At 61.7% G+C, this 23,659-nt stretch overlaps 1 protein-coding gene across 5 annotated transcripts in view; it reads left to right on the top strand.

Moving 5' to 3' along the window:
* KDM4B (lysine demethylase 4B) overlaps positions 1-23,659 on the top strand; it is a 132,981-nt gene that overhangs the window by 94,073 nt on the left and 15,249 nt on the right. For 2 of the 5 annotated variants that reach the window (XM_069480064.1, XM_069480081.1), the window contains exons 10-15: positions 7,416-7,612; positions 14,710-14,811; positions 15,161-15,360; positions 20,347-20,807; positions 21,085-21,205; positions 23,454-23,632. In XM_069480064.1, coding sequence (XP_069336165.1) covers positions 7,416-7,612; positions 14,710-14,811; positions 15,161-15,360; positions 20,347-20,807; positions 21,085-21,205; positions 23,454-23,632 — 1,260 coding nt within the window. Of the gene's footprint in view, positions 1-7,415; positions 7,613-14,709; positions 14,812-15,160; positions 15,361-20,346; positions 20,808-21,084; positions 21,206-23,453; positions 23,633-23,659 lie in introns of those variants that run through there. The other 3 variants (XM_069480074.1, XM_069480090.1, XM_069480100.1) reach the window with 3 other exon arrangements.

Genomic DNA, 23,659 nt, shown 5'->3' with positions numbered 1-23,659 from the left:
CGCCTTCTCCTTTGTTCCTTGGAGCTTTGCACCAGATGAGGTGCGAGCTGTTCCGGGGAGCCTTGTGAGCTCGGTCTCCGAGTTTGACTCCGGGTTCTCCACAGGAGAGGTGCACAGGCGGGGGGAGCCTTGAGCCGCCGCCTCTGGGCTCGGCCGAGCAATGCTGGTAACTCTCGATGGTTTCTCTGATGACTCTCTCTTCCTCCTTTCTTGTCTCTGATTCAGACTCCTGTCACCGGGGCTGGGTGTCTCAGATCTAGCGCTCAGTTCCTGTCTGTCCTCCTGCCACATTTTCCATCTTTCTCTAATCTGTTTTCTGTTCACTGGGAGCGTCCCTAAACTTTCATCACCTAACCTTTGTATTGTTCATTTCTGCCCTTTTTTGTCCTCTGGATGTTCCTTTTTCATTAGCTCTGTTCTTGTTTCATGATGTGATAGCTTTTATTTCTGAAGATACCGATGATAGTTTTAAGTTCTTTTTGAAAATGTCTTTCCTGACCTCTGTCTCTTCCCGGTTAGTTGTTTCTTCCGACTGTTGGTTTTGCTGTCCTGGAGGCACAGTAGAGATTCACGTCTCTGACGCTGGCGGTGACGGCGGAGTGTAATGATCCTGAGTGTGGGACCGAGGCTGGCGAGAGCTCTGGATGCAGGGCCACCTTTCTCACTTGGAGCTTTCCCGGGGCGGGGGGATCTGAGTGGTCTGTTACTGGGGGACCCCCAACATCAGTGTGTTTAGGTCTTTCCTCTAGGGCCGGCCAGATTGTGCAGGGAAGAGCCCTCGGGCCTCCCGCCTGGGGACCTAAGGGTGGCACCGACACCCTGCACTTTGCCAGGTCTCCCTGCTCTACCTGAAGCCCAGCTCCCCACGGCTCCCCCAGCGGGCGCAGCACCCAGCTCTGCCGAGTGGGGACCCCGTCTGCTGTCCTGACGTCCCCGCCCTCTCCCGACTCCCCTCCCAGCCTCTGCTGGGCAGCAGCCCACGTGCAGTGCTGGTGCATCACGGCCCCCATGCTGGGCAGATGCCGAGTAATACGACCCTCCGGTTTCACTGGGTGTTAATATTTGTTCTATGAAAAGGAACATTTCTCTGTAAAGTCCTGGACAGCGCAGGATGGAGCCAAAGCGGCGTCTCCTGGTAGCGGTCCTACCTGCCCTCTGCACCTGTCCTGCCAGGGACAGTCCTCAGCAATCGTCCCACGGGACAGCCCCAAGGGTCCCCGAGGGCAGGTTGGGACATGTGGGCAGTTGGTGGCTGTCTCCCTGGAAGGCACTGGAGCCCCTGGGGTCTGTGAAGGCCTCGGAGCCTGTGGGCCATGGTGAGCGTCCCACAGGCGCTGGCCCAGCCCTGGCGGTCACTCGTGGCTCTCCGACTCCATGCCCTGCTCTCCAAAGGGGACAGGCCAGCTGATTGTCATGAAGCAGGCCCTGGGGCCCGTGGCCGCTGGCTCTAAGCCTGCCACATTCTGATTTATATCTTTTTCACACTTTGGAAAGAAGAAACCTATTTGCCTCCGCGCTGGGCCCTGCTGAGTGCAAGCAGAGGCCAACACCAGCCCTACGCCGCTTTCCCACTTGCCTCAGAACTCACTGAGGGTCCTGGGAGACCTGGCCGTGAATGTCAGCTGTTTGATGTGTCAGTCTTCTGAGGCGGTGGCAGCTGCCTGCTCCCAGCTCTTTGACTTGGTGTCTGGGCACTGAGTGACAGGGGCTGGCCAGGCAGAGGTGCTTAGATTAGGTCTGGGCCCCTAACTCACAGTCGTAAATCTCCTGCTTGTCACTTGCAAGCGACAGCTGCATCTGGCTGAGCCTCTGGGCAGACGCTGTCTCCATCCTGGGCCTTTCTTAGGGTCCGAGCTGGGATCCAGCCGCTGGGGCTCCCACGAGTGGCTGTCAGGTTGCCCTGTGCTGGGGGGTCCCACATGGCCTGAGTAAGGATGGAGGGAATGACCCTGAGCCCGGGTGGCTGGACAGACTTACGCCCTGTGAGGCTCGTGCCACACCCTGTCCCCCCCCACCCCCCCCACCCTGGTCCTAGAGGAGGCGACACAGGCAGTGTAGGGGCACAGCCGCCTTCCGCAGAACCAGAGCAGTGGCCACGTTCACGCACGGTTCTGGGGTCCCTGAGGCTGCTCCCCCAAGGGTCACAGGGGTGGGTGAGGGCCGGCAGAAAAGACCTTCCCTGAGGACGCTGATCTGGGCAAAAAGCATCTGGGACCTGCTGCACGGGTGGGGGGGAGGCCGGCCAGATCTTTGGCCACCCCATCCCACCGGCCTGGCCCCGAGAAGCAGAGGAGCCCACTCTGGCCACAGCAGGGCGGGGACAGAGCCAGCACCGGCACCCCCGCCACCCTGGCAGCACACAGCAGGCGCTGCACGGCCAGCGCTGCTTCCTGGCATTGAGAGTCAGCCCCGCGGGGACGCAGCCTCTCCTCCGGGGTCCTCCGGCTTCCCACGTGCACTCACTGTCTCCCCAGGCACACATCAGCCGCTTCAGGGCAGGGCTGGCGTCGCCCGTGAAACTGCCTTAAGTCAGACTCGCGGATTCGGAGCCCAGGACAGTTCAGGCATGGAGACGTGACTCTTTTGGGCTCAAGGTTGAAGGCGTCTTCCCCTGGGCTTTTATGCCTGCAATTGCAGAGTGTAACCTAAGATTGGCACCTTTTTTCTCAGCTTCCCAAACCTCGGGAAATTAAAGGTCCCTAAAACATGCTCTCAATTCTGGGTCAGACGGTTCTGAAGGCTGCGAGGAATTTGTGCCCGGACACCCTGTCGTGGAAGGGGGTCTGTCGAGACACCACTCTTAGAACCTGGATCTCATCTTACGTGGGTCCCCTAGAAGCTTGTGAAGTATCACTGCCTGTAGGCGTAGCGTTGGGACTGACTGCAGGAAAAGCAAGGCACCTCCAGGCTGTGCTTGTCTCCTCCCCGCCCAGGGCCTGGCTCCTTGATCCCGCAGTTGTCATTTCAGGGATTCGCTTGAATGACAAAACAAAACCAAGCTGGGGCCATCCCCACCGGAAGGTGTGAAGTCTGTGGCTGGGGTTTGGAGCTGTCTAGGCAGGGACACTCGTGGGCAGCATGGGACGAGTCCTGTCTAGGCTCCATCGCAGGGGGCAGCGTCGGGCCCCTCCCAGGGTGAAGTGCAGTGGGCACAGGCTCCCTGAGGTCCCCCTGGGTTCCGGGTGGCGTTCCCCACGGCACGTGGCCGGCTCTGGCAGGTGGGCCAGAGAGGCAGAGCGACAGCCAGGCCACCCGCCCTGGGCACTGGGCTGCTTCCTGGCAGGAGTCGTCAGAGGCTGGCGGTGGAGAGTGTGCGGCCACTGCGCTCGGTAAAAACCGGAACTGCTATTAAGTGTTCACAGTGACACGTCCGCGATTGCTCGCGCAGTGCACTGACGTCGGCGTGTGGGATGCTCACCACCAAGGTCCTTAGACTGCAAGTTACGCTATAAAAATTATTCCCTGACGTAAATCAGGGTTTGGCAGAGTTTCTGCAGAGGACCCGATGGTGACTGTTTGCAGCCCTGCAGGCCACGCGGTCTCCGTTGGGACCGTTCACCCCGCCCTTGTCGAGAGAGCAATAGGCAGACAAATGGGTGTGGCCTGTGCCAGTGAAACTTTATTTACCAAAACCAGTGTTGGCCTGACTTAATGACACACTTGCTGAATAAAGAGGTTTAGAAAAATAAATAGCACGAGAATTGTTCAGTCCCACAGTTGACAAAACCACAGCGGGTGCTTTGGTGAATTTCCTTGTCCTTTTTTAAAGATCTGTGTTCATGATCGGGCCCTTACTGTGTGTGTGACTGTGCATCTTGTATTTCTTCAGGTGACACACATCATAAGGACGCTTGTGCTGTCAAAACGGTCCCGTAGACCAAGTCTCAGACGCTGCACCGGGGTGTGGGTCTGTGATTTATCTAGTCTGACGCGATGGTGGAACAGTGTGGCTGGAGTTATTTCAGGGTGCGTTTGTGTGCGTGTTTTCCTCTCAGGAGAGAGGCAAAGGATGTCTTTGTCTGAAACCTTTCCTCCCTTCGGCAGGGTCTCAGCAGGAGCACCGAGGGCTGAGCTTGCCTGGTGTGTGCGGGGAGCCGTGTTGCCGCGTGCTCCATGGCCCTGCAGAGCTGCACGCTCGGCCCCGTGTCCCCCTGCGTCTGCCCGCTGGTGTCCGTCCTCCAGAGGCCGCTGGCCTCGCTGCGACCAGGTTGGGGTGGTGATGGCTGACCCCGCCCTCGTCCTCTGGGGACTCTGCTGTCAGAGGCTTCGCATAGTGTGTCTCCTACGTGCCGGAAGCGCTGCTGACTGATTAGGGTGGTGCAGCAGCGGTGACGCGCAGTGTGAGGCGCCATTCGTGAGCCCATGTCTGCACAGTGTCGGGTGGGGGATGGCACCCCGGCACCCCGGCAGCCCGGCCACTGCGTCACCCGGGAACGGGAAGAAGCTGGTGGGAGTCACTGCGTGGGGCTAAGAGCCTGGGGTGGGTGGGTCCCGACGTGGGTGGGAGGCCAACTCCAGGGCAGGACAGGGCAGGCTTGTTTGGAACAAAGACCGTTGGTAGGGGCTGGCGGTGGGCCCGGATCACATGCTCTGCACCCCCACCTGCCTCCCGCCTCCTGCCTCTGCCCCCGCCTCTCTCCCCGGAGGCCTGCTCAGCACTGAGGGTGCCACTGCCACCTGCCCCTGCTGGACTAGAGAGGCCTCGTGCCACAGCCCCGGCTCTCTTGGGGCCCCCGCCCATGCGGTCCTGGTGGCTGAGTGCCGCCTGCCACGCCGTGGTAGCCGTGGTACACGGGGCCCTGGGGCGTGCTCAGGCCTTCAGGGGACCACTCAGACTTGTGCCTGATTTCTCCATCAGAAACTAATGACACGGCCAAACTGCCCCTGGAGAGCGCGCTCCATCTCTGCCGAGTGCTGGCGGGGGACTGCTAATTTGGGGAGCAGGAATTGAGAGCAGGCAGGAGCTGTAAACTTCAGTAACTCCTGCAGATCCTCACAAAAACTGCATCCTTAGGGGAAGGGGGCAGGGGCAGGTGGCAGACGACGCGGATGGGGAGGTTTGCGGCCCGCTTGGCTTCCCTCCCTGGGCGCCAGCGCATTGGCCACCCTGAGAACTCTGCCCCAAGGCACCTGCCTCCCCGCGTTGGGGGACTTGTGCCCAGGGTGCCAGTGTTCTCAGCCGCCACCATCCTTGCGAGGTGACCTGCAGCACCTGCCGCCATGGACGGCTTGTACCGGCAGCTTTGTCCTGGCCAGCGGATCAGCCCCGGGCACGGGACACGGCAGTCACGGGGCCAGCCTTGGCCGGGCCAGGGGGCTCAGGCCCGGTTCCAGGCCATGGCGCTGCGCTCCACGCTCCACGGAGCGTGTCTGCATGTCCCCCTCCACGGGCGCACACAGGTGCTTTTTTTAATTACTTAAGGAAAAGCAATTGCAAAGCCGCTCGATACAAATCCCTTAAGCCGCTGTTGATGGGGACACCGGGGAGGCCAAGGCCGGGCCAGGAATCTGAAACACGGGCACCATCTGTGCAGCCTCCACTCTGCGGCCAAATCACACCGCCAGCCTCTCGCCTACGCAGTTTTTCATTAAGTGAATTGAGTTTGCTGGGAACCGCTTGGCCATAAATATTCCCTCCCGCTTGGCGTGGTCGGTTATTGCTGTTCCCAAGTCCCTGCGCCCGGATCCAGCAGAAGGTTCCACAGCTGCCCCCGGGATGAGGATGGGGGCGGGGGCGGCAGGAAATTCCACAGGAGGTTTCCGTGGCCGCCCCCGTCAGCGCCAGATCTGGGGTCGTAAATGTTTCGGTGTTTCCAGAGCAAACCGAGGGGAGTCCGGAAGGGCTTGTGGGCAAGGTAGCGTCAGTGTCGCGTTCAGCTGAGTCTTTCCATTTCTGTTTCCTGCGTTTCCATCGGGAACACAGCAATGGCAGCGAGCTGGGTCCTTACAACGGAAACATAGCATTTTAAGCTACGTTTTTTTGGAAATGGGCTTCGAAGCCTGTGTATTTGACGGGGAGACGGAAAGTTCCAAGTAGGTTTCCGAGGCTGAGCCGCAGGGGGTGGTGGGAGGTCCAGGTGTCCCTGTGTCCCTGGGCGTATCTCCCGTGAGAAAGGGGACTGAGCCTCTTTCAGAGAGAAGGGAGCACCCCCTGCCCTGAGCTTCCACACAGCCCACGGGAGGCTCCAGGGGCTGCTTTGCCCTCCAGAGTCTAGGCCAGCAGTAGCCAGACTACAGCTTGTGCCTATGTTTGTCAATAAAGTTTTATTGGCACACAGCACAGCCATGAGTTTGCACATCGTCTGTGATGCTTTTGAGCCACAACAGCTGTAGGTGATGCAGAGACCAGGCTGCCTGGCCAGCTCCCCCAGCCTGAGGGCTGGTGGCGGGAAGAGCTGCTTGGGCGTCTGGGGTCTCCCCCTCTGGGGCCCGGCTTCTCTGGCCCCCGAGTCCCTGAAGTGTTGAGTGTCTCCCAATCACCTGTGGTGCCTCCTTCCCACTGGCCAGTGTGACACAGATGTGACACAGAGGTGACGTGGAGGCAGAGTCCCCAGAAGAGTGGTGTGGGGGAGGGGCTCCCAGGGCACAGAGGGGCAGGAGGGCACTGTGTTCTAGCCTGTCCTCGCCACTCGCTTGCCGCTTGCTTGAAGTTCTGAGCACAAGTGGCCGTCCTGTCCAGGACGTGTTTGCTTCCAGCAAGAGGCCAGCGGTGCCTGCTGTGGCATGTAGCATTTCTGTACCCTTTCTTAGCGCTGAGTCACTGGGCCTCCCAGACCCTCAGCTTCCTCTTCGTAACATTTGTCTCCCTCAAGCCCTGCCCTGCGGCCAGATGTATGCGGAGCCCCCAGGCCAGCATTGCCCCCAGCAAGGCCCCAGGGGGTCGCATGTGTGTTCTCTGAGCTCTTTGGGGACTGCCACCTTTTCCCTCTTCCTAACCCTCTTGGACCAACTGCTGTCGTAAAATCTTCTGTGCTCGTTCTATGTACTAGGGGGCCTCTGCTCCTGACGAGGGACATTTTTGTCCAAAGCGACAAAGGTAGCGGCACCTCAGCCCCGCTGGCCTCTGGGATCCCCAGCACGGGTGCCCAGGCCTGGTCCTCCCAGAGCGGAGGCCCTGCTCTCTGAACACTCCTCTGCAATATTGGCTTGGTGGCTGTCGCAACTCCACAGGGGCAGAGCAGAGACTCGCAGCTCGGGGGCGCCGGGCTTGAGGAAGGATACTTGGCAGCCTCACCTTTTACCTGGGGAAGAGCAGATGCCATTTCCTGTCTTGTGATGGAGTTCTAGAAACGAGAAGCTCGGCGGCGGGACAGGCGTGGGAGGACTGGGGTCTGTCCAGCCGCCGTCCTCAGCGCTGGCGCCCGGGCCCCGGCCACGTCGTGCCAGAGCTCAGGGCGCCCGTGTCCCGCCTGCAGTGCACATGCCGGAAGGACATGGTGAAGATCTCCATGGACGTGTTCGTGCGCATCCTGCAGCCCGAGCGCTACGAGCTGTGGAAGCAGGGCAAGGACCTCACCGTGCTCGACCACACGCGGCCCACGGCCCTCACCAGCCCCGAGCTGAGCTCCTGGAGCGCCTCCCGGGCCTCGCTGAAGGCCAAGCTCCTCCGCAGGTGAGTCTCCGAGTGGCTGCTGGTGTGACTGGACCCAGTGGTGACAGTGAGTGACGCTGCTCAGGTCTGTCCACCCTCAGGCCACTCCCCACTGGGGGAGCTCTGTGCTGCCTCTTCCATCTGAGTCCCTGCTTCTGGGGCTCAGTGTGTGCCTGAAGCCTCAACTACCCAAGGCGGCAGAGTCTGTGTCGCCCACACACGTGGGTTCCCCGCACTCCCTGCCGCCCACTTTCCAGGAGGTTGTCCCTGGGGCCACCAGGGCGTTTGACCTGAGCCTTCCATGGCAACAGGAGCAGGTCACACCCCACGTGGCCTCCGGTTTCCTCTTGGGGACAGCACACCGCATCCCTCTCACTCACCCTGTTTCTGCCGTTGGCTCTGAGGGATGGCAGGTCACGGGGCAGCAGGTGAGCCTAGCGCTTCATCGGTGTGGGCCGTGGAGTCCCTGCCCTTCTGCGTCTATGGTTGCTCGGGGCGATGTGAACACCCTGCTCGCTAGATCCTGGAGGTGGTTGCTGCGCCCCGTCCCTGCAGGGTCGCCCTTGCTCCAGCTCAGAGTCCCTCACTGCAAACTGGAGGTTCCCCTGCGTGCTGCCACCCAGCCCCCGCCCACCACGACAGCGGGGCGCCCAGCATCTGGTGCCTGGCGAGGGAGGGGAGGGCGCAGCGTTGCAGCCTCCTGGTCTCTGGCCACCCGAGGCCGTGGGGACGTAGGGGGCAGGTCTCGTCTTGGCTGAGGAGGAAATGGGCTTCATGCCTGGAGCGAAAGGGCATCGGGCAGCTGAAAACAGGTCCCGCAGCCTCTGGAGCCTGGGTCTCCCCTGGCCCCTTCTCTGGGAAACATCCGGCTCGAGGAAGAGTTCATTCCTGCTGGGGCCCAAGGAGCCTTCGACAGTCCCCGAGTGTGAGCCGGAACTGGGAGGCCCGGTGCACAGCAGCCTCGGCCGACTCTTCTGCAAAGGGCCAGAGAGACACTGGTGACTCTGTGAGCCGGATGGTCTCTGTCGCAACTGCTCGACTGCGACCCTGCAGCTCAAGGCCACTGCGCACGGCGACAGGCCTTCAATATGACAGCGCACGTGACTATGTCCCGATGAGACTTTATTTATGGACACTGGAATTTGGATCTCATATCATTTTCACGTGCCACACAATATGACAATATTTCTTTTTTGAGCCATTTAAAAATGTAAACACCCTTCTCAGCTCGTGGGCTGCACCAAATGAGGCCACCGGTGGATCTGGTGTCTGGGCTGGAAGTTGCGGCCCTGGCATGGGGGGCGGCCTCCCCCTTCCCTGTGAGCAGCTACTCAGCCACTTCTGGCTCAATCCTGTCCCAGCTGGTGATGGGCAGGGTCGGGGGGCAGCCCGGCCAGTTCGTTTCCATGGCGATGCCTCCCACCCTCTGCAGAAACAGACCTTAGAACTGGTTTCTGTGAAAAGTCACCCTCAGTCCAGAACCACCTTCCCTGACCTGGCTGAATCCGTGAATCCTGGGTGGCCTCAGCCTCACCCACACGCTGTCCCCGCCGTGGCCCCTCTTGGAGAATGTTCCATCAGCTTTGAGTGTTTTCACGTCTCTCTGGCAGCCTGCATGGTCCGAGCGAGAAGCAGGAGCAGCCGTGGGGAGGCTGCTCTGCGGGGGCTCCCGGGCCTCCTGGGCCCCAGCACCCTCTGCCCGGCAGGATGTGCTATTTGCATAATGGCTAATTGATTGTGGCTCAGACTAATTGGTCAACAGAGCAGATTGCCAATAAACAGGCGCCGGGAGTGGAGTGGGATTAGAGACCGTCTACAGAGCCTGCCAGGAGGAGAAGCCGGAGTCGCCGCGCACTCGCTGCTGCCGGAACCTTCTCTGCACACAGCAAGTGGACTCTCCGGAGCCACGTCCCTGCAGGCCGGACGCCCCGCCTGGCCACCCCTCGCTCCGCAAGCCCCCGAGTCATGAACTGTTCCTTTCTGGAGTGTCCCTGCTTCCCTCCCGCCCTCGCTGCCATCCCAGGGAGGCGCAGTGATCCGGCAGAGGGACTGAATAACAAATTAAGTCGTGTTCCCAAGGATATAATTCCCTTTAAAGCCTTTAGTATGTAAAACAAGGTCGATTCCCTTTTTATTTTTTTTTAAGTCATGGGGGTGCTTTTCTCTGGAAAGTCGGTTGGTGACTCACGTTTGAAAGCCGGAGCCTGGCGCCCCCTCCCTCCGCCTGGGGGGCGGCTGGATCTCAGAAGTGCCACTGGGCCATTCTCTCGCCTGACGCCCTCTGCGTGTGGCCTGTCCCTGTCCCCTCAGCTGGGTTCCCTTGAGCTTCAGAGGGCTTATTTTGGGGCCTGGGGGACACTGCCCAAGTGTCCTTGGCTGGGACTGGATTGGGTGGGGGAGAGAATTTGACTATGTCTCCCTGGACCAGGAGCACCCCCCAGTGTGACAACCACAGATGTCCCCAGATGTCACCCACCGTCCCTTGCTTGGGAACCTCTGCCTTAGACCAAGGGATGATGTCAGGGTGGGCTCCACGCCCTCGCCCCATGAGGGTCTAGCCTTCCCTCCCTTCCGTGCAGCTGTGGGAAGACCCCGTGTATGCAGGAGGTGGCACCTCTGGGACGAGACCGGGCCAGGCGTCCGCTCCCCCGGGAGGCAGGTGCTTCGTTGCAGCCTCCAGGGCTCGGAGGAGACAGTCTGCTCCGTCCCGCTGCCTTTCCGTGGGTTTATTTTCCGTAACTAAACCTCGCTGGGCGCACCGACCTCCATTAGAGGCTATTTGTGTTTTTCCCCACGATGAATGGTGCCGGGCGCCCTGGGCCCTCACCGCTCCGGGCGGCGCTGTGCAGCCTGGCACCCTGCCCGGCCGCTGCTCTCTCGCTCGCTTGTTCCCAAACCACGCTCCTCCCCATGCAGACGGTCTTTCATCCCAGCTCCTTCCGACGAGAGCTGCTGTACCACCCGCTGCAGCAGGTGTGCGCTCCGCCCCGCACGCCCGCGAACATCTGCGCTCCCCGCCTCGGCAGGAGATGGGGGAAGCGAGCTCATCCTCTCTCCCGGAGCCGTCCCACCCCAGCCTCTGCAGCGCTCACCCTCCGCCTGTGGAGGAGGCGGCTCTGGGGCTGTCACCAAGCCTGACATGGCTGCACCCAGTCCTGCGGCTCCCACCGGCACCACCCGGGCACCCTCGGACCTGCCTCCCCCACCTGCTGCTGCGCTGTCTGCCTGGCTGGGCCCCAGCCTTGTCCCCTGCCTCCCACTTCCCGAGCTCGGTGCTGCCGCCCCAGCTGCCTGGCATGTCTGCGGCCCAGGCCAAAGCCCCGCTGTGTTTTGCCAGGGCTGCCGTGGGCCCCACAACATTCCTGAGCCCTTCCCCTGCAGACATGGCTCCTGGCACAGAGGGACAGGCCCTGGTGACCACTGTCACCTGCCAGCCCCTGGTGGCCCCCCCAGAAGCTCGTAGCCCCAGGGACTCTGTGTCTCCTACATCTGTCTTCCCCAGAACAGCTTTCCGATTTCTCAAAGGTGAACTTCTTTGAGCGACTCACAGCCTTGTCTTGGGCAGTGAGTGCCAGGAGGGGGAGGCCAGCGGGGGAGGCCCTGGCACCGAGGGCTCAGCCTGGGGATGGCCATGCAGTTGCTCCCGAGCCTGGGGCCAGGACTGGGACAGCCCCACCATGCCCTGCGGCTGAGAAGCCCTGGGCCGGCAGCCGGTGCTGAGAGCTGACGGCCCACCCTGGTGCTGAGGGGGCTGTACCTGTGCCCCTTAGTGACAGGGCCAGGGCCGTCCACCCCGCCTGCTGCCACCTGAGGTCAGAGGGACACCTGCTTCCACCTTGAAAATGTTAGTGCATTTGGTTTGTGTAAATTAGCCGAGTGGCGTCCACTGGAGCCTGGCGGATTAGGTGCATGTCCTTGTCCACCCTCCCCAAAACTCCACTAAGAGGTCAAGCAGTGGCAGAGAGGACAAGAGGGTGACAGTGGCAGCTGAGCAGCGGCAGCAGACTTTGAAAAGAAGGGCAGGATGGGCAGGTGGTGACTGACTTGGCGACACAGGAACCCCCAGGCCTGCTGCCAGCAGGAGTGACTGGGCTGTGCCCGGGGCTCCAGAAAGGCCAAGGGACCAAGACAGGGGCACCTCCTGGGCTGGCGGCTGCGGCAGGCTGGAAGCAGGGCAACCGTGCTGAGGTGCGTGGAGAACGGCCAGACCCAGGGGCCTTCCTCAGCCCCCCTGCAGCTGTGGCTGTCCCCACACGCTCCAATGCCACCTGTCTCTAAGCAGAAGGTGGTGGGCAGCTCTGGGCAGGAGGGAGGTGCCTTCCTGAAGTGGGGCAGTCGGGGCCTGGCTGCCAGGCCCATGTGCCCCCACCTCCAGGGCCAGAAAGGACAACAGAGGGTCTCCTCCCAGCTAAGAGGGGGACCCGGCGGAACAAAGCTGCAGACCCTGGTACCCAGGTGCAGCCTTCTGCAGCGCTGCTCACACGCCCTGAGCCACCGACAGTAGACTGCTGGGGTCGCAGAACTCCCGGGGAAACGCCGCTGGGAAAGACAGGGTCAGAGACGGAAATGGAGGGAGAAAATGCAACAAGCAGGGAAGCCTAGAAACGGTCCTCAGAGCGGCCAGTGGCTTTGCATGCAGGAAGGACTAGGCTGTTACTGTAGAGAAGACAAGCTGGGGAAGAGACGGCTCTCGGGTGAGGGGACCGGGCGCTCAGTGGCGTGCGAGATGGCTGGAGGAGCCTCCCTGGGAGCGCGGACGGGAGGACGGAGCCAGGGAGCAGGAGGCTCCGTCCCGGGAATCCAGCCCTGAACAGGGGTTTCAGAAGAAGAGAAAGCAAAAATTTCCGAGGACCCAAAGACTGCCCATTTCTAAGTTTAAGTCTGGCTGGAGGACGAAAATCACCCACGACACATTTCAACTTTCGGGTTCAACAGGAAATGCCAAAAACTTCCAGAGCGAACAAATAATTCAGCATAAAGGATGAGGAGTCAGGCCAGGTCGGGGCTCACGCCTGTGATCCCAGTGCTTTGGAAGGCTGAGGCAGGAGGATCATGTGAGGCCAGGAGTTCGAGACCAGCCTGGGCAACATAGTGAGGTCCTTTCTCTACAAGAAATCTAAAAATTAGCCGGGCATGGTGGTGCACTCGTCTGTGGCCCCAGCTACTCGGGAGGCTGAGGCAGGAGGATCACTGGAGCCCAGGAGTTGGAGGCTGCATGAGCTGTGATTGCACCACTGCACTCCCCCCAGGGACAGAGTGAGAGAGAATGAGGACTCCTACCGGCTTCGGATCTATATTCGTAATGCTCAAGCTAACAGATGAAGGAACAAGGCCTTCAAAAGTCATAAGCTGAATAATCCTTCTTCCGGAGATACATATGTAGCCAAAGCACCAGTGCAATGTGCGAAGGGAATAAAGATCTCTTTACGTGCCCAGGGACGGACTTTACCTCCTTTCTCAGGAAGCTACTGGAGGATGTGCTCCAGCTAAACAAGGGCATAAAGCAAGAAAGTGGCAGGATTAAGGAAATAAGATCTAACCCAGAGAGGGACGGGGACGGCCTGGCCCTCAGTGTCTGTGCTGGGAAGTCACAGAGGAAACCAGAACCACTAGGATGCGGGGCCGGGTCAGGCCTGGGGCTCTCAGGGCAGTCAGGGTGTGGCTCACAGGCATGGGGACACCCCTTGGTGGCTGTGCGGGTGGGGCAGAAGTGGCCTCCAGGGCTGGTTCTTGGGGTCAGGGGCACAACAGGGCGAGAGGAGGGGCTGAGGAACCAGGGCAGCTGCAGGAAGCCGAGGCAGGTGAGTAGGTGTGGAAGGCGCCTTGTGTGGCTGCTGCCTGGGCGAGGGTGCGGCTGTGTGGGAGAGCTGCCTCCTGCGGTGGCAGGTGGTGTCAGCAGCTAGCTGCACCTCAGTCCCTGCTCTCGAAGCTTCCCACCTGAGCCTGACGTCTCCAAGCTGGGATGGGCACCTGGCATTTCCCAGACCCCTGCATAGAGCCCGGGGCTGCCTGCCCACTCCCTGGGAGGCAGGAGCAGCTCCCGTGTCCCCCTCACCACCTCCTTCGACCCCGACCCCATGTCCCTGCCTGTCCCCTGCCCCGTCCAGCCCTCCCCGCCTTGACCTCGTGTGCACATGCTTGTGTGATGCCATGCCTCCCCACCCCCCGCTTTCTGCCCTGCGTCATCTCGTGGTGGGCCATGCTGCGCATGTCGGGGGACGCTGACTCTAGTGAGTTAGGCAGCGGAGGAACAAGGGTCCCAGCAGTGACTCGTGTCCTGGGGACAGTAGAAAGGGGTGCTCCCGGAAGACTTCCCCGAGGATGTACCTGGGAGCCAGCAGGAGCATGGCTGGACGGGGGCCAGGTCCAGTGACCTGGGGGAGCAGGGGCCACAGGCTGCTGTGTGACGGCCTGGCGCAGGCGGGGGCCGGGCTCCTGGTGAAAGAAGCCCTGGGGGCCCCCGGGGCCCCTCACTCCCTCAGATGACCCTGCCTGCTTTGGGGACTGCTTGGTCCTTGGAGGTACCATTGCCACAGGGCTCCCGTGGGGTCGAGCTGTCCAAGTCTGAGCCCACGGGACCAGGGGACACAGGAAGGGACACAAGAAGCTGCACTGATGCTGCCAACCCTGCTTGTCTGCTGAGGGGTGTGAGGTGGCTGGACCTTAATTTGGGAAGGGGAGAGAGACCAGTGCAGAGCTGGGCTGTGAGGCTCGAGCTCGTGCAGGGGGTGGGGACCGGTTAGGGACGCCCTGGCCACTCGGCCGCAGGCTGACACCCTTCATAACTTCCTGTCTCCCTTTTTCACGCTGTCCTTGTTTCTGCCAGTGAGTCGTAGCTAAGCCAGGCCTGCAGGCCTCCTGCTGACTTGGGGCTGGCCTGCCACCCCCTCCCCCAGTCATGGCACTTCCCTGTGCCTAGGCTGTGCCCATGAGCAGATCCTGGTCACGGGTGCAGAGGTGGCGCCTTGCAGGCCCCGGGGCTGGGCACAGGTCAGAGGGGCCGCACCGGGCCTGGAGCCTTCAGGGCTATAGACAGAGGACCGGGAGCAGGGACACAGCCAGGCGCCCGAGGCGAGCGGAAGTCCTTGAGAAAAAAACCCCTGAAATTTACATTCTAGACAAATTAGTCTGAAGGAAAACAGACACTGGAGAAAGACTGAGGAGGAGAGAAAACCCAGTCTAGAGAGGAAGAAAGAGCAGACCAAAAAGCCGGGGCTGTCGTAAGTGTCTTTTTGTTCTGTTTGTCGTCCAGGCATTTTCCATGAGCTGCTGTTTCCCTGGAGTCACACTCTCGTGTCTCCGCCCCGCCGCACACTGGGTCCTGCGGCCCGATCCCGCCCGCCATCCCATCTGGTGTCAGTCGGCTTCCCATCTCAGCTGTCATCAGCGTCCCCCGCTTGACACCGCCCCACCGTTCCCGTCGCCCCCTCCCCCTTGGGTCTCTCCTCCCTCCATGGCCCAACCTGTCCCCAAGAGCAAACCCCACCCAGGGCTCCCTCTGCCCGGCCGCGCATAGACAGGGGCTCCTGCTCCTCGTCCCCCTCCTGCCTGATGACTCTCCCTCTCCAGGTCTCACCGGAAGCGGAGCCAGCCCAAGAAGCCCAAGCCCGAAGACCCCAAGTCCCCCGGGGAGGGTGCCGCCGGGCTGGGCCTCCTGGAGGAGGCCGGGGGCTGCGTGAAGGAGGAGGCTGGGCCGGAGGCTGACCCCGAGGAGGACGAGGAGGAGCCGCAGCCGGGGCCACATGGCCGGGAGGCCGAGGGCACAGAAGGTCAGTCCTAGCTGGGCCGGGGCTGGCGCCTTCCCTGCCCCAGGTGGTGTCACCTGGAGAGAGCCGGCACCTGCTGTGGCACAGTCCCAGCTGCTTAAGGATCGAGTCCTTGCTTTCTTGCCAGGGCGGGTGTCAATGGACACCGTGGGGTAAACGCCGTGAGAGACGCCTCTGCCCCAGATTTGAGGACAGAGGTCCCGAGAGAGAACCGCCTGCTGCCTGCGGCGCAGACGCCAGGACAGGCTACAGTGGCGACAGCCCCTCTGAGCAGAGGCCCTGGGCTACCCCTCCCAGGCCGTGGTCTCAGGGAGTGTGACCCAGGAGTCCTGCGGAGGGTGGGAGCCTGAGAAATGTCCCCTTGACACTGGGGGGGACCCTTTGGCTGTGTCATGTTCGTCTGTGTGTGAGGCTCTCGCGCCGATGTCGTGCAGTATTTCTTTCTTTCCTATGACTGGGTTTCCTTTTCCTAATGTATAGCTTTAGCTTCTCACACGTCTGTACACAGTGGCTGCCCCCCAAGGGACACGAGCCCTTCCCAGGAGGCCGCAGGAGGCTCGTGGGCTGCCCCCAGCTGTGGGGCCTCAAGCCCAGGTCACAGGCACTGTGTTTCACCAGAGGGGCCTGCTTGGTCCTCAGTTTCCCTCTTTACGAGCCCACCGTGACCTGGTCTGCCTCAGAGCTGCTAGTACATCCGGATGTGCTGGTGGCCAAGATTCGCGGCTTCCAAGGGGAACGCGTGTCCACAGGGACAGTCAGAGACCCGGCTGCGGTGCTGCTGACAAGCGTACAGGTCCCTCCTACCTGCCGAGCGTCACCTGCGGGGTTCTGGGGCTGTGAAGACAAGGTCACTGCCCCCGCAGTGCTCAGGGGAGGCAGGCACATGCTCCACCTGCCCCTCATACACGGGGCTGGCATTGAGGGTGACAGGGAGCGACTGCGTTCCTCTGGTGGGAAGAGTGATGGTCCCCGAGGGAGACTCACAGGTGCTCGGCAGGGGAGAGGGAGTCGCACGGGTGAGTTTGTCCCTGACACTCCGCTCACTCAGGGTGTGTCCGGTGTGACGCAGGAGGGTCTGCCAGCCGGGCGCAGCAGCGCAGGGAAGGACAGGCGGTTGCCGTGGCGGGATCTGCATGTGGACGTGATTATCTGTGTGAAACGGCGAATGGGTCTGTAGACAGGGCCACGAGTGACCCGGGGATCGAGTGCAGTGGATAGACTGTGTCTCACGCGCGAGCCGCTCACAGAAGACGTGATTTTCAAAGAGAAACCACTTACAATAATGGTAACCCCAAAATAACATACCTTGGAATCAATCTAACCAAAAAAATAAGGTCTTTTTGGAGAAAGTTAGAGAATTCCGATAGATCAGAAAGAATTGCTAAGTAAGTAGAGCGATATGCCAGGTGCTAGGAGAATTCCCGGACATCCAGACACAGTTTGCTCCGGAGTCACCGCAGGGTCGGTGCAGCCTGCGTGGGACTCAGCAGGGGGGGCTGGGGGCTGTCGGTGATGAGGCCAAACAGCCAACAGACGTGCAGAGGGTGAAGGCCAGGGACAGAGGGCCGCCCTGCCAGGGGACTGGCCGTCAAGCTGCAGGACCTGAGCAAAGATGGATCCAGGGTCTGGGAATGGGGCCCTGGTGCAGGGGAGACTTGGCGGGTGATGGGGAGACCACCGCGTCCCTCCACTCGGGGCCACCTGGATAACCCGGGATGATCTCCCCACTCAGGGTCCTGAACTCAGTCCTACCTGCAGAGTCCCTTCTGCCATGTGAGGTGACATCTGCAGGTCCCGGGATTAGGATGTGGACATCTTTGGGGGCCATTACTCTACCTGCCACATGGCCTAAGAATCTGCGCTGGAAAACAGATCTTTAAAGCTGCATAAGCACAAAGTGGTAGACCATCTTTATAACCTTAGGCTAGAGTAATTTTTTATTAAAAAGCACAAACAGGCCGGGTGTGGTGGCTCACGCCTGTAATCCTAGCACTCTGGGAGGCCGAGGCAGGCGGATCATTTGAGCTCAGGAGTTCGAGACCAGCCTGAGCAAGAGCGAGACCCCGTCTGTACTAAAAAAAATAGAAATAAATGATCTGGACAGCTAAAAATATATATAGAAAAAAATTAGCCGGGCATGGTGGTGCATGCCTGTAGTCCCAGCTATGAGCCGGGCTGACGCCATGGCACTCACTCTAGCCTGGGCAACAGAGCGAGACTCTGTCTCAAAAAAAAAAAAAAAAAGCACAAACAGGTAATGATTGACAAATTTGATGACTCTCAAATAAAGAACAGCTGTTTATCACAAGGGGCACCTCTGAGAAAGTGGGGAGCTAAGCGGACAGATGGGAAAGGGACTGCCGCCCCTGTCACCAGCCAGGACCTGGGGATCTGCGAGGTGCCCGGCCCAGCGAGACACGGGCCACAGAGGAGCAAAGGCAGAGGCAGCCCCTGCGGTACTCGGGGACACACATGCAAGCGTGCTCCGAGATGCGCCGTGGACTCTCCAGACCCCAGGGTGGAAAGGTCTGCCCAGCAGTGACCGATGCCTGCGTGGGCGCCAGCTGCCTGCTGCCACCTGGGACCGAGTTGGTCCAGCTCCTGCTTTGGAGACCACGTGGCCGCATCTTGCGAAGTGGAACATTAGCAAACTGCACACCCGGGGTTCCCTCTGGGGCTCGTGCCCTGGAGAGACCCTCACAGCACCGAGGCCCCTTCAGGGCAGGAACAGTGGCGGGCACACAGACGTCCGCTGGTGGGAAAAGGGCAGGGCGCTGGCGCCCTCCTCTGCTCTGTAGGTGGGAGCCATGAAGGACCCTGCTCTGCACCCTACGGTGGCTCTCAGACATGACCTTGTGTGAAGTCCCACAGACTGGGAGGCTTAAATGACAGAAATGACCCATCTCGGTTCCGGAGGCTGGCAATTTCAAGATAAGGGCTGGCCCTGTCTGAGGATTGTGGAGAGACTCTGTCCCCAGCCTCTCTCCTGGGCTCTTAGGTGACGTCTTCATGGTCCTGCAGCATTTTCCCCGTGTGCCTGTCTGTGCCCAAATGTCCCCTTTCATAAGCACATCAGTCACATTGGATCGGGGCCCACCCTCATGACCTCATCTTAACTAATTACACCTGCAGTGACGCTATTTCCCAATGAGGCCACATTCTGAGTCCAGGGTTAGGACTGCGGCATACGAAAGGGGGCAGGGGGCGCATGACTGAGCCATGGCGGGGACGCTGTGGCAGCGGGAACAGCAGCTGCCCGGCGGGGCTGCCCACGGTGGTGCAGGGCACGTGTGGGTGTCCACAGGACTCTGATCCTGTGGGCCCCGTGTCTACACCGCACGAGCCCTGGGGCCTACGAAATACTGAGAAGCATCGCACACTGCAGCAGGCAGGCCAGGTGGGCTGAGCGCGGGCTGTGTGGGGTACGTGACAGTTCTAGAGGTGGCTCCTGCGGCCCGGGCCTCGTGTCTCGTAAGCAAGTGCTTGAATTTGGCGGCTGTGGGGCCGGGAGAGATGGGCAGTGTAGTGGGTGATGGGGGTGGGAGTGGAAGTGCAGACCGATGGCCGCCTCCTTCCTGCCACCGTGTGCACTCGAGGGCCTGGACCGGTCGCTCACTGTCCTCTTTAAAGCCCCAGCCGAGACCCAAGGGTCCACACACCCCAGGAGGTGGCCCCAGGGCTGCAAGGTTGGCGTCAGGCACCTCGCTCTGAGGTCTGGGGCTTCCATCAGTTTCTGGAGGGAATGACCCCCCGCAGAAGTGTTCGAGACCCGGTCAGAGGGCAGAGACCGCTCTGGGGCCGTGCTCTTGATAGGAGCCATGCCGGGTCCCCGCTGATCCTGGCACTGGTGTCACAGCTGCAGGGCAAGGGCTGTGCGTGACAGGGTTTTAGAGAGAGGGGAATTGTGGACGCTGTGTTCAGACAGACCCCATGAAGCCTCACTTTGTGCCCGATTTAGTGCGGAAGGAGACAGTTTCCTTTCCCTTGCTTTTTTTCTTGTTTTTCCAGCCTGGATGGGGGAGGCAGAGGTGGTAAAGTGTCAGCAGGTTTGCCTGGGACCTTCCAGCTTTAGCACTGGGACCCCGGTCTCAGGCAGACTGGGATGGTAGGGCGTGGTGATCAGCCACTGTCCCCCCTTGTGCGATACCCCACACCCGGGACCTGGAGACGTGAGGGCATGGCGCCAGGCCGGGGCTCCAGCCTCGCCGTGTTCCAGGGCCTGCAGGGCAGGGGGTTGGCAGGCTGGGCCTCCCTGAGGGGTCACAGTGCCAAGCCACACCTCACCCTCCGCTCAGCAGCCCTCAGAGGGTCACCACCTGCGCGAGCTTCCTACACCATCGCTCTGGAGGGCAGGGGCACCCCAGGGGCCCCACAGGCCCGTCTGGCCCTTCTGTTCCGCTCAAGTGACAGCCTCTCCTTTGTGGTTCTTTGTTTGAAGTTTGGCTTTTGTGAAGTTCTACAGGTTCTATGCGTACTAACGGTAGAAATATACAAAATTCAGATACGTGGAAAGAAAACAAATGCTGCTTCTCCCCTGGCACCCAGCCCAGGAGTGACGTTGGGTGCGGCCACCCGGGAGGAGCCCATGAGACACAAGCCCCCTTCCCAGCTGGCTCTTGACATCCGCCTTCCGTGCCCAGTGTGATCCCAGAGGCGCCTTTAGCATGTCATCCTGTTGGCCCTCGCAGGCCTGTGGGCTGCGCGCTGCTCCCAGGCTCGGGGGCAGATCGGGAACAGAGGCCCTGGGGGGCCAGCTGCCTGGCAGGGCGACCCTGCAGCGATCTGCACTGGCCCGAAGCCCGTGCTCTCTGCCCTCCCCGTGTCTGGGGGAGGCCCCTCTGGGCCGGAGGGGACCCTTGGCCATTCTAGCCAAGTCCTGCCTCGGTGGGGGCTTCCAAGGAGCAGGTGACCCCCAGCCGAGCCCGGGTGACTCCCAGGCCTCATGAGTGACCCGGCTCTGGCCCTGACTGCTCTCCCCTCTCCCCACAGAGGACGGCAGGGGCAAGCTGCGGCCAGCCAAGGCCAAGAGTGACCGGAAGAAGAAGAGCTATGGCCCGCTGCCCCTGCAGCTGCCACCGCCCCTGCCCGCCCCCTTCCCCACCGAGGACGCGCTGCGGCTGCCACCCCCACTGGAGCCCCCCGTGCTGGGCCCGGGCTCAGTGGCCACCGAGGAGAGCCCCCCGCCGGCGCCCCTCAACGTCATACCCCCTGAGGTGCCCAACGAGGAGCTCGAGGCCAGGCCGCGGCCCATCATCCCCATGTTGTATGTGGTGCCCAGGCCCGGCAAGGCGGCGTCTGACCAGGACCGTGTGTCCTGCCAGCAGGCCTCCGAGCACTTCGTCCAGAAGGGCCCTGCCTGGAAGGAGCAGGCCTCCCCCATGGAGCTGGCAGGGCCAGAGGACAGCGGGGCAGGCCACTCAGACACCAAGGTTCGGGCTGGAGACGTGCAGGTGGGCCGGAGGGGTACGGTCGGGGGTGGGGGTCGGGGTGCCGGTGGGGTGGGCCCAGCCAGGAAGGGGCCCTTGCTGGCCTGCTTACCCAAAATGGAGCCCGTAGCTCTTTTCACAGGGCAGGTGGTGGTTTAAAAAACAGGGTGGCCCTGGTTGTCCTTTGCTGGGGACCCTCCTGCCCAGCTGAGGAAGCTCAGGCACCAAGGAGCCTCTTGTCGCTGAGCAAACTCTGCCCCGGGCTCTGGGAACAGGAACCTCATGGCAGTCTTGGTTCCAGGCATTGCCCACCTTTTCCAAGCTGAAGATGGAGATCAAGAAGAGCCGGCGCCACCCCCTGGGCCGGCCCCCCACGCGCTCCCCGCTGTCGGTGGTCAAGCAGGAGGCCTCGAGCGACGAGGGTAAGCCGGGCCCTGCCCGGGGCCCCTCCCCACCCATCGGGCCGAGTAGCCCAGCCCAGCCCGTGGAGCCCCCAACGCTGGCCATTCGCCATCCATGGCTCCTCTGCCCCCCAGAACCTCTGCAGGTTCCCGTCCCCCAACACCCCCCACTCTGCATCCTGCCTTGGGTGCCTGCTGGGCTAGGCCTAGGGCTGGAACGCTGAGCACGGCCCACGAGGGGCGGGCTGCACGGTGCCTGGAGCCCAGGACCACGGGTGCCACTTACCCTCCTGTGACTCGGTTTCCTTGTCTGTAGATCGAGGACTTTGGGTCCTCTGGTCGGGAGGATCCACGGAGCTGTGGCCTGTAAATCGCGTAGCCTACTGCCAACTGTCTGCGAGTGCAGCAGCGTCAGGGCCGGGGTTGTGGTCATTGTGGCTGTGGGGTGGTTGGTGTCAGCTGTGGTCCCCCAGGCACAGGCAGCTCACAGTCAGGCTCTGTGCAGACCCTTGAGCCCCTCCCCCCAGGCCTGGCACCCAGGGCCCCTGCCTCCCTCCTGCCCCTGCCCCAGCCGTGGCATCTGCTTGTATGCCCCTGCCATTGCTCCGTCTTCCAGAATGTTCTAGAGCATGGCTCTCTGTATGTGGTGGGGCCACATGTCGGGCAGAATGGCCAGTGTGAGCAGTGGGAAGAGGTGTTCGGCCACCCCCAATAGGTGGAGGTTTCAGAAATGGGGTCAGAGTTCAAAGGTCAGAGCTAGGTGGGACCTGAGAGCTTAAAGGCAGGGCTGGCGTGTGTCCCCATCTAATTTCCAAGCTCGTTTCCAATAGAAACGGGCGCACCACCACACCCGCTGGTTGGAACAGCCCGCTTGTTCAGGTCACGTGACTGGAGGAGAACCGTCTCTTCCACCCTGGGCTCCCCAGGCAGGTGGTCACCCGGGCAGGGGCTGTCATTAGAGACACCCCTGGCTGTGACCTGCCGGCCAGGCTGCCCGCGGGGGCGGTTCCCGCAGGGCTGGGGAGATGTGCCCCTGCTGGAAGCCGCTTCCCAGGGCTGAGCACAGCCACGGGGGCCTTGGAGAGGTTGGAACAAAAGCCTGTGGCTCGGCTCTCTCGGGAGGAGCGGGGACAGAGAATCTTCTATTTAACACTCAGCTGAGACTCGCTGTCCTGTGTGCAAAAATTCTGCTAAACCAATTTTTCATCTTCTGCTTCAGCCTCTTGCTGAAGACGCGCATAGAATTGGAAAATTGTCTAGATGCTTCTTCTTCCCGAATCTAATTTGCAGGGTGGGGAGAGGCGGGTGCTGGGCGTGCCTGGATCGCAGGCCGGAGCTCCCGGGGGTGGTGGGATCCAGCAGGCTGCCTTGGGGGGCGCCTTAGACAGCGGGGCTCCCTTCCCAGGGGCTCCGATGTGTCCCTTCGGTGAGGCCAGAGCGTTTGCTTGTGAGGCCGCCATGGCCCCGAGACCCAGCGTGCATCCTGGGCTCGCTGTGGCGAAAGGAGGCCGACAGTTCTGTCCTCACCCCCAGGCGGCCTGGGGCTGCTTGGGGCCTTCCTTGGGCCCGGCTGGCCGCACCACCCGGCCTGGGACCTTCCCGAGTCAGGCGGTGCCGAACTCCCCGGGGTGAGGGTTGGGCCGCAGGAACAAGCACCCACCTTGCTGGGGACAGCACCCCTGGGTTGTGTCCACAGGAGACGCAGGGAGGGGACGTGGGGAGATTGGGGCATAGTGGCTGCTAATGGAGGCTGTCAGAGTCCAGCTGGGGACAGGCAACAGACGAGTAAGAGGCCACCGCGGTTCCTCGCAGGCAGTGTCCACCGGCAGGTTGAGACCTGCGTGACTGCCTCCCCCCACGTGCCTCGGGGTGACGCGGCTGTCTCCCCCGACGCTGCTCTGGCTCCCTAGAGCTCAGGGAGTCTGTTGAGCTCACGTGCTCACTGGCGGGCTGGCCTGGGCCCCCGAGGCCCCTGCGTCTCGGCGATGGCTGTCGACCGACGCATAGACCAGTGGGGCAGGGCGGGGCAGAGTCGTAGCAGGTCCTTGGCCGGAAGGGCCCTCGGCACATGGGCAGCTCCAAATGCGCGGGGAGGAATAGATGGTCGGGGTGGGGGCACAGAGGTGGCACTGGGAGCAAGCCAGGAGCATCCCTACCCATTCTTGGAAACACACACATCGCAGTGCCAGCCATGATGGGCACCGTGGAGAGCCCACCCAGACCTGGGTGATTCTTGGATGTGCTTCTCCCCCTGCCCGTCTTATTGTAGAAGCATTCCCCTTCTCCGGGGAGGAGGACGTGAGTGACCCCGAGGCCTTGAGGTCCCTGCTGTCCCTGCAATGGAAGAACAAGGCGGGCAGCTTCCAGGCCGAGAGGAAGTTCAACGCGGTGGCCGCCCTGACGGAGCCCTACTGCGCCATCTGCACCCTCTTCTATCCCTACAGCCAGGTGAGCTGCCGCGGGCCCTGGGCGTGG

This window comes from Eulemur rufifrons, chromosome 2 (genome assembly GCF_041146395.1).
Source record: "Eulemur rufifrons isolate Redbay chromosome 2, OSU_ERuf_1, whole genome shotgun sequence".
Lineage (NCBI taxonomy): Eukaryota > Metazoa > Chordata > Mammalia > Primates > Lemuridae > Eulemur > Eulemur rufifrons.
The sequence above is the reverse complement of the archived record's forward strand: the minus strand, read 5'-3'. Positions and strand labels throughout refer to the sequence as shown.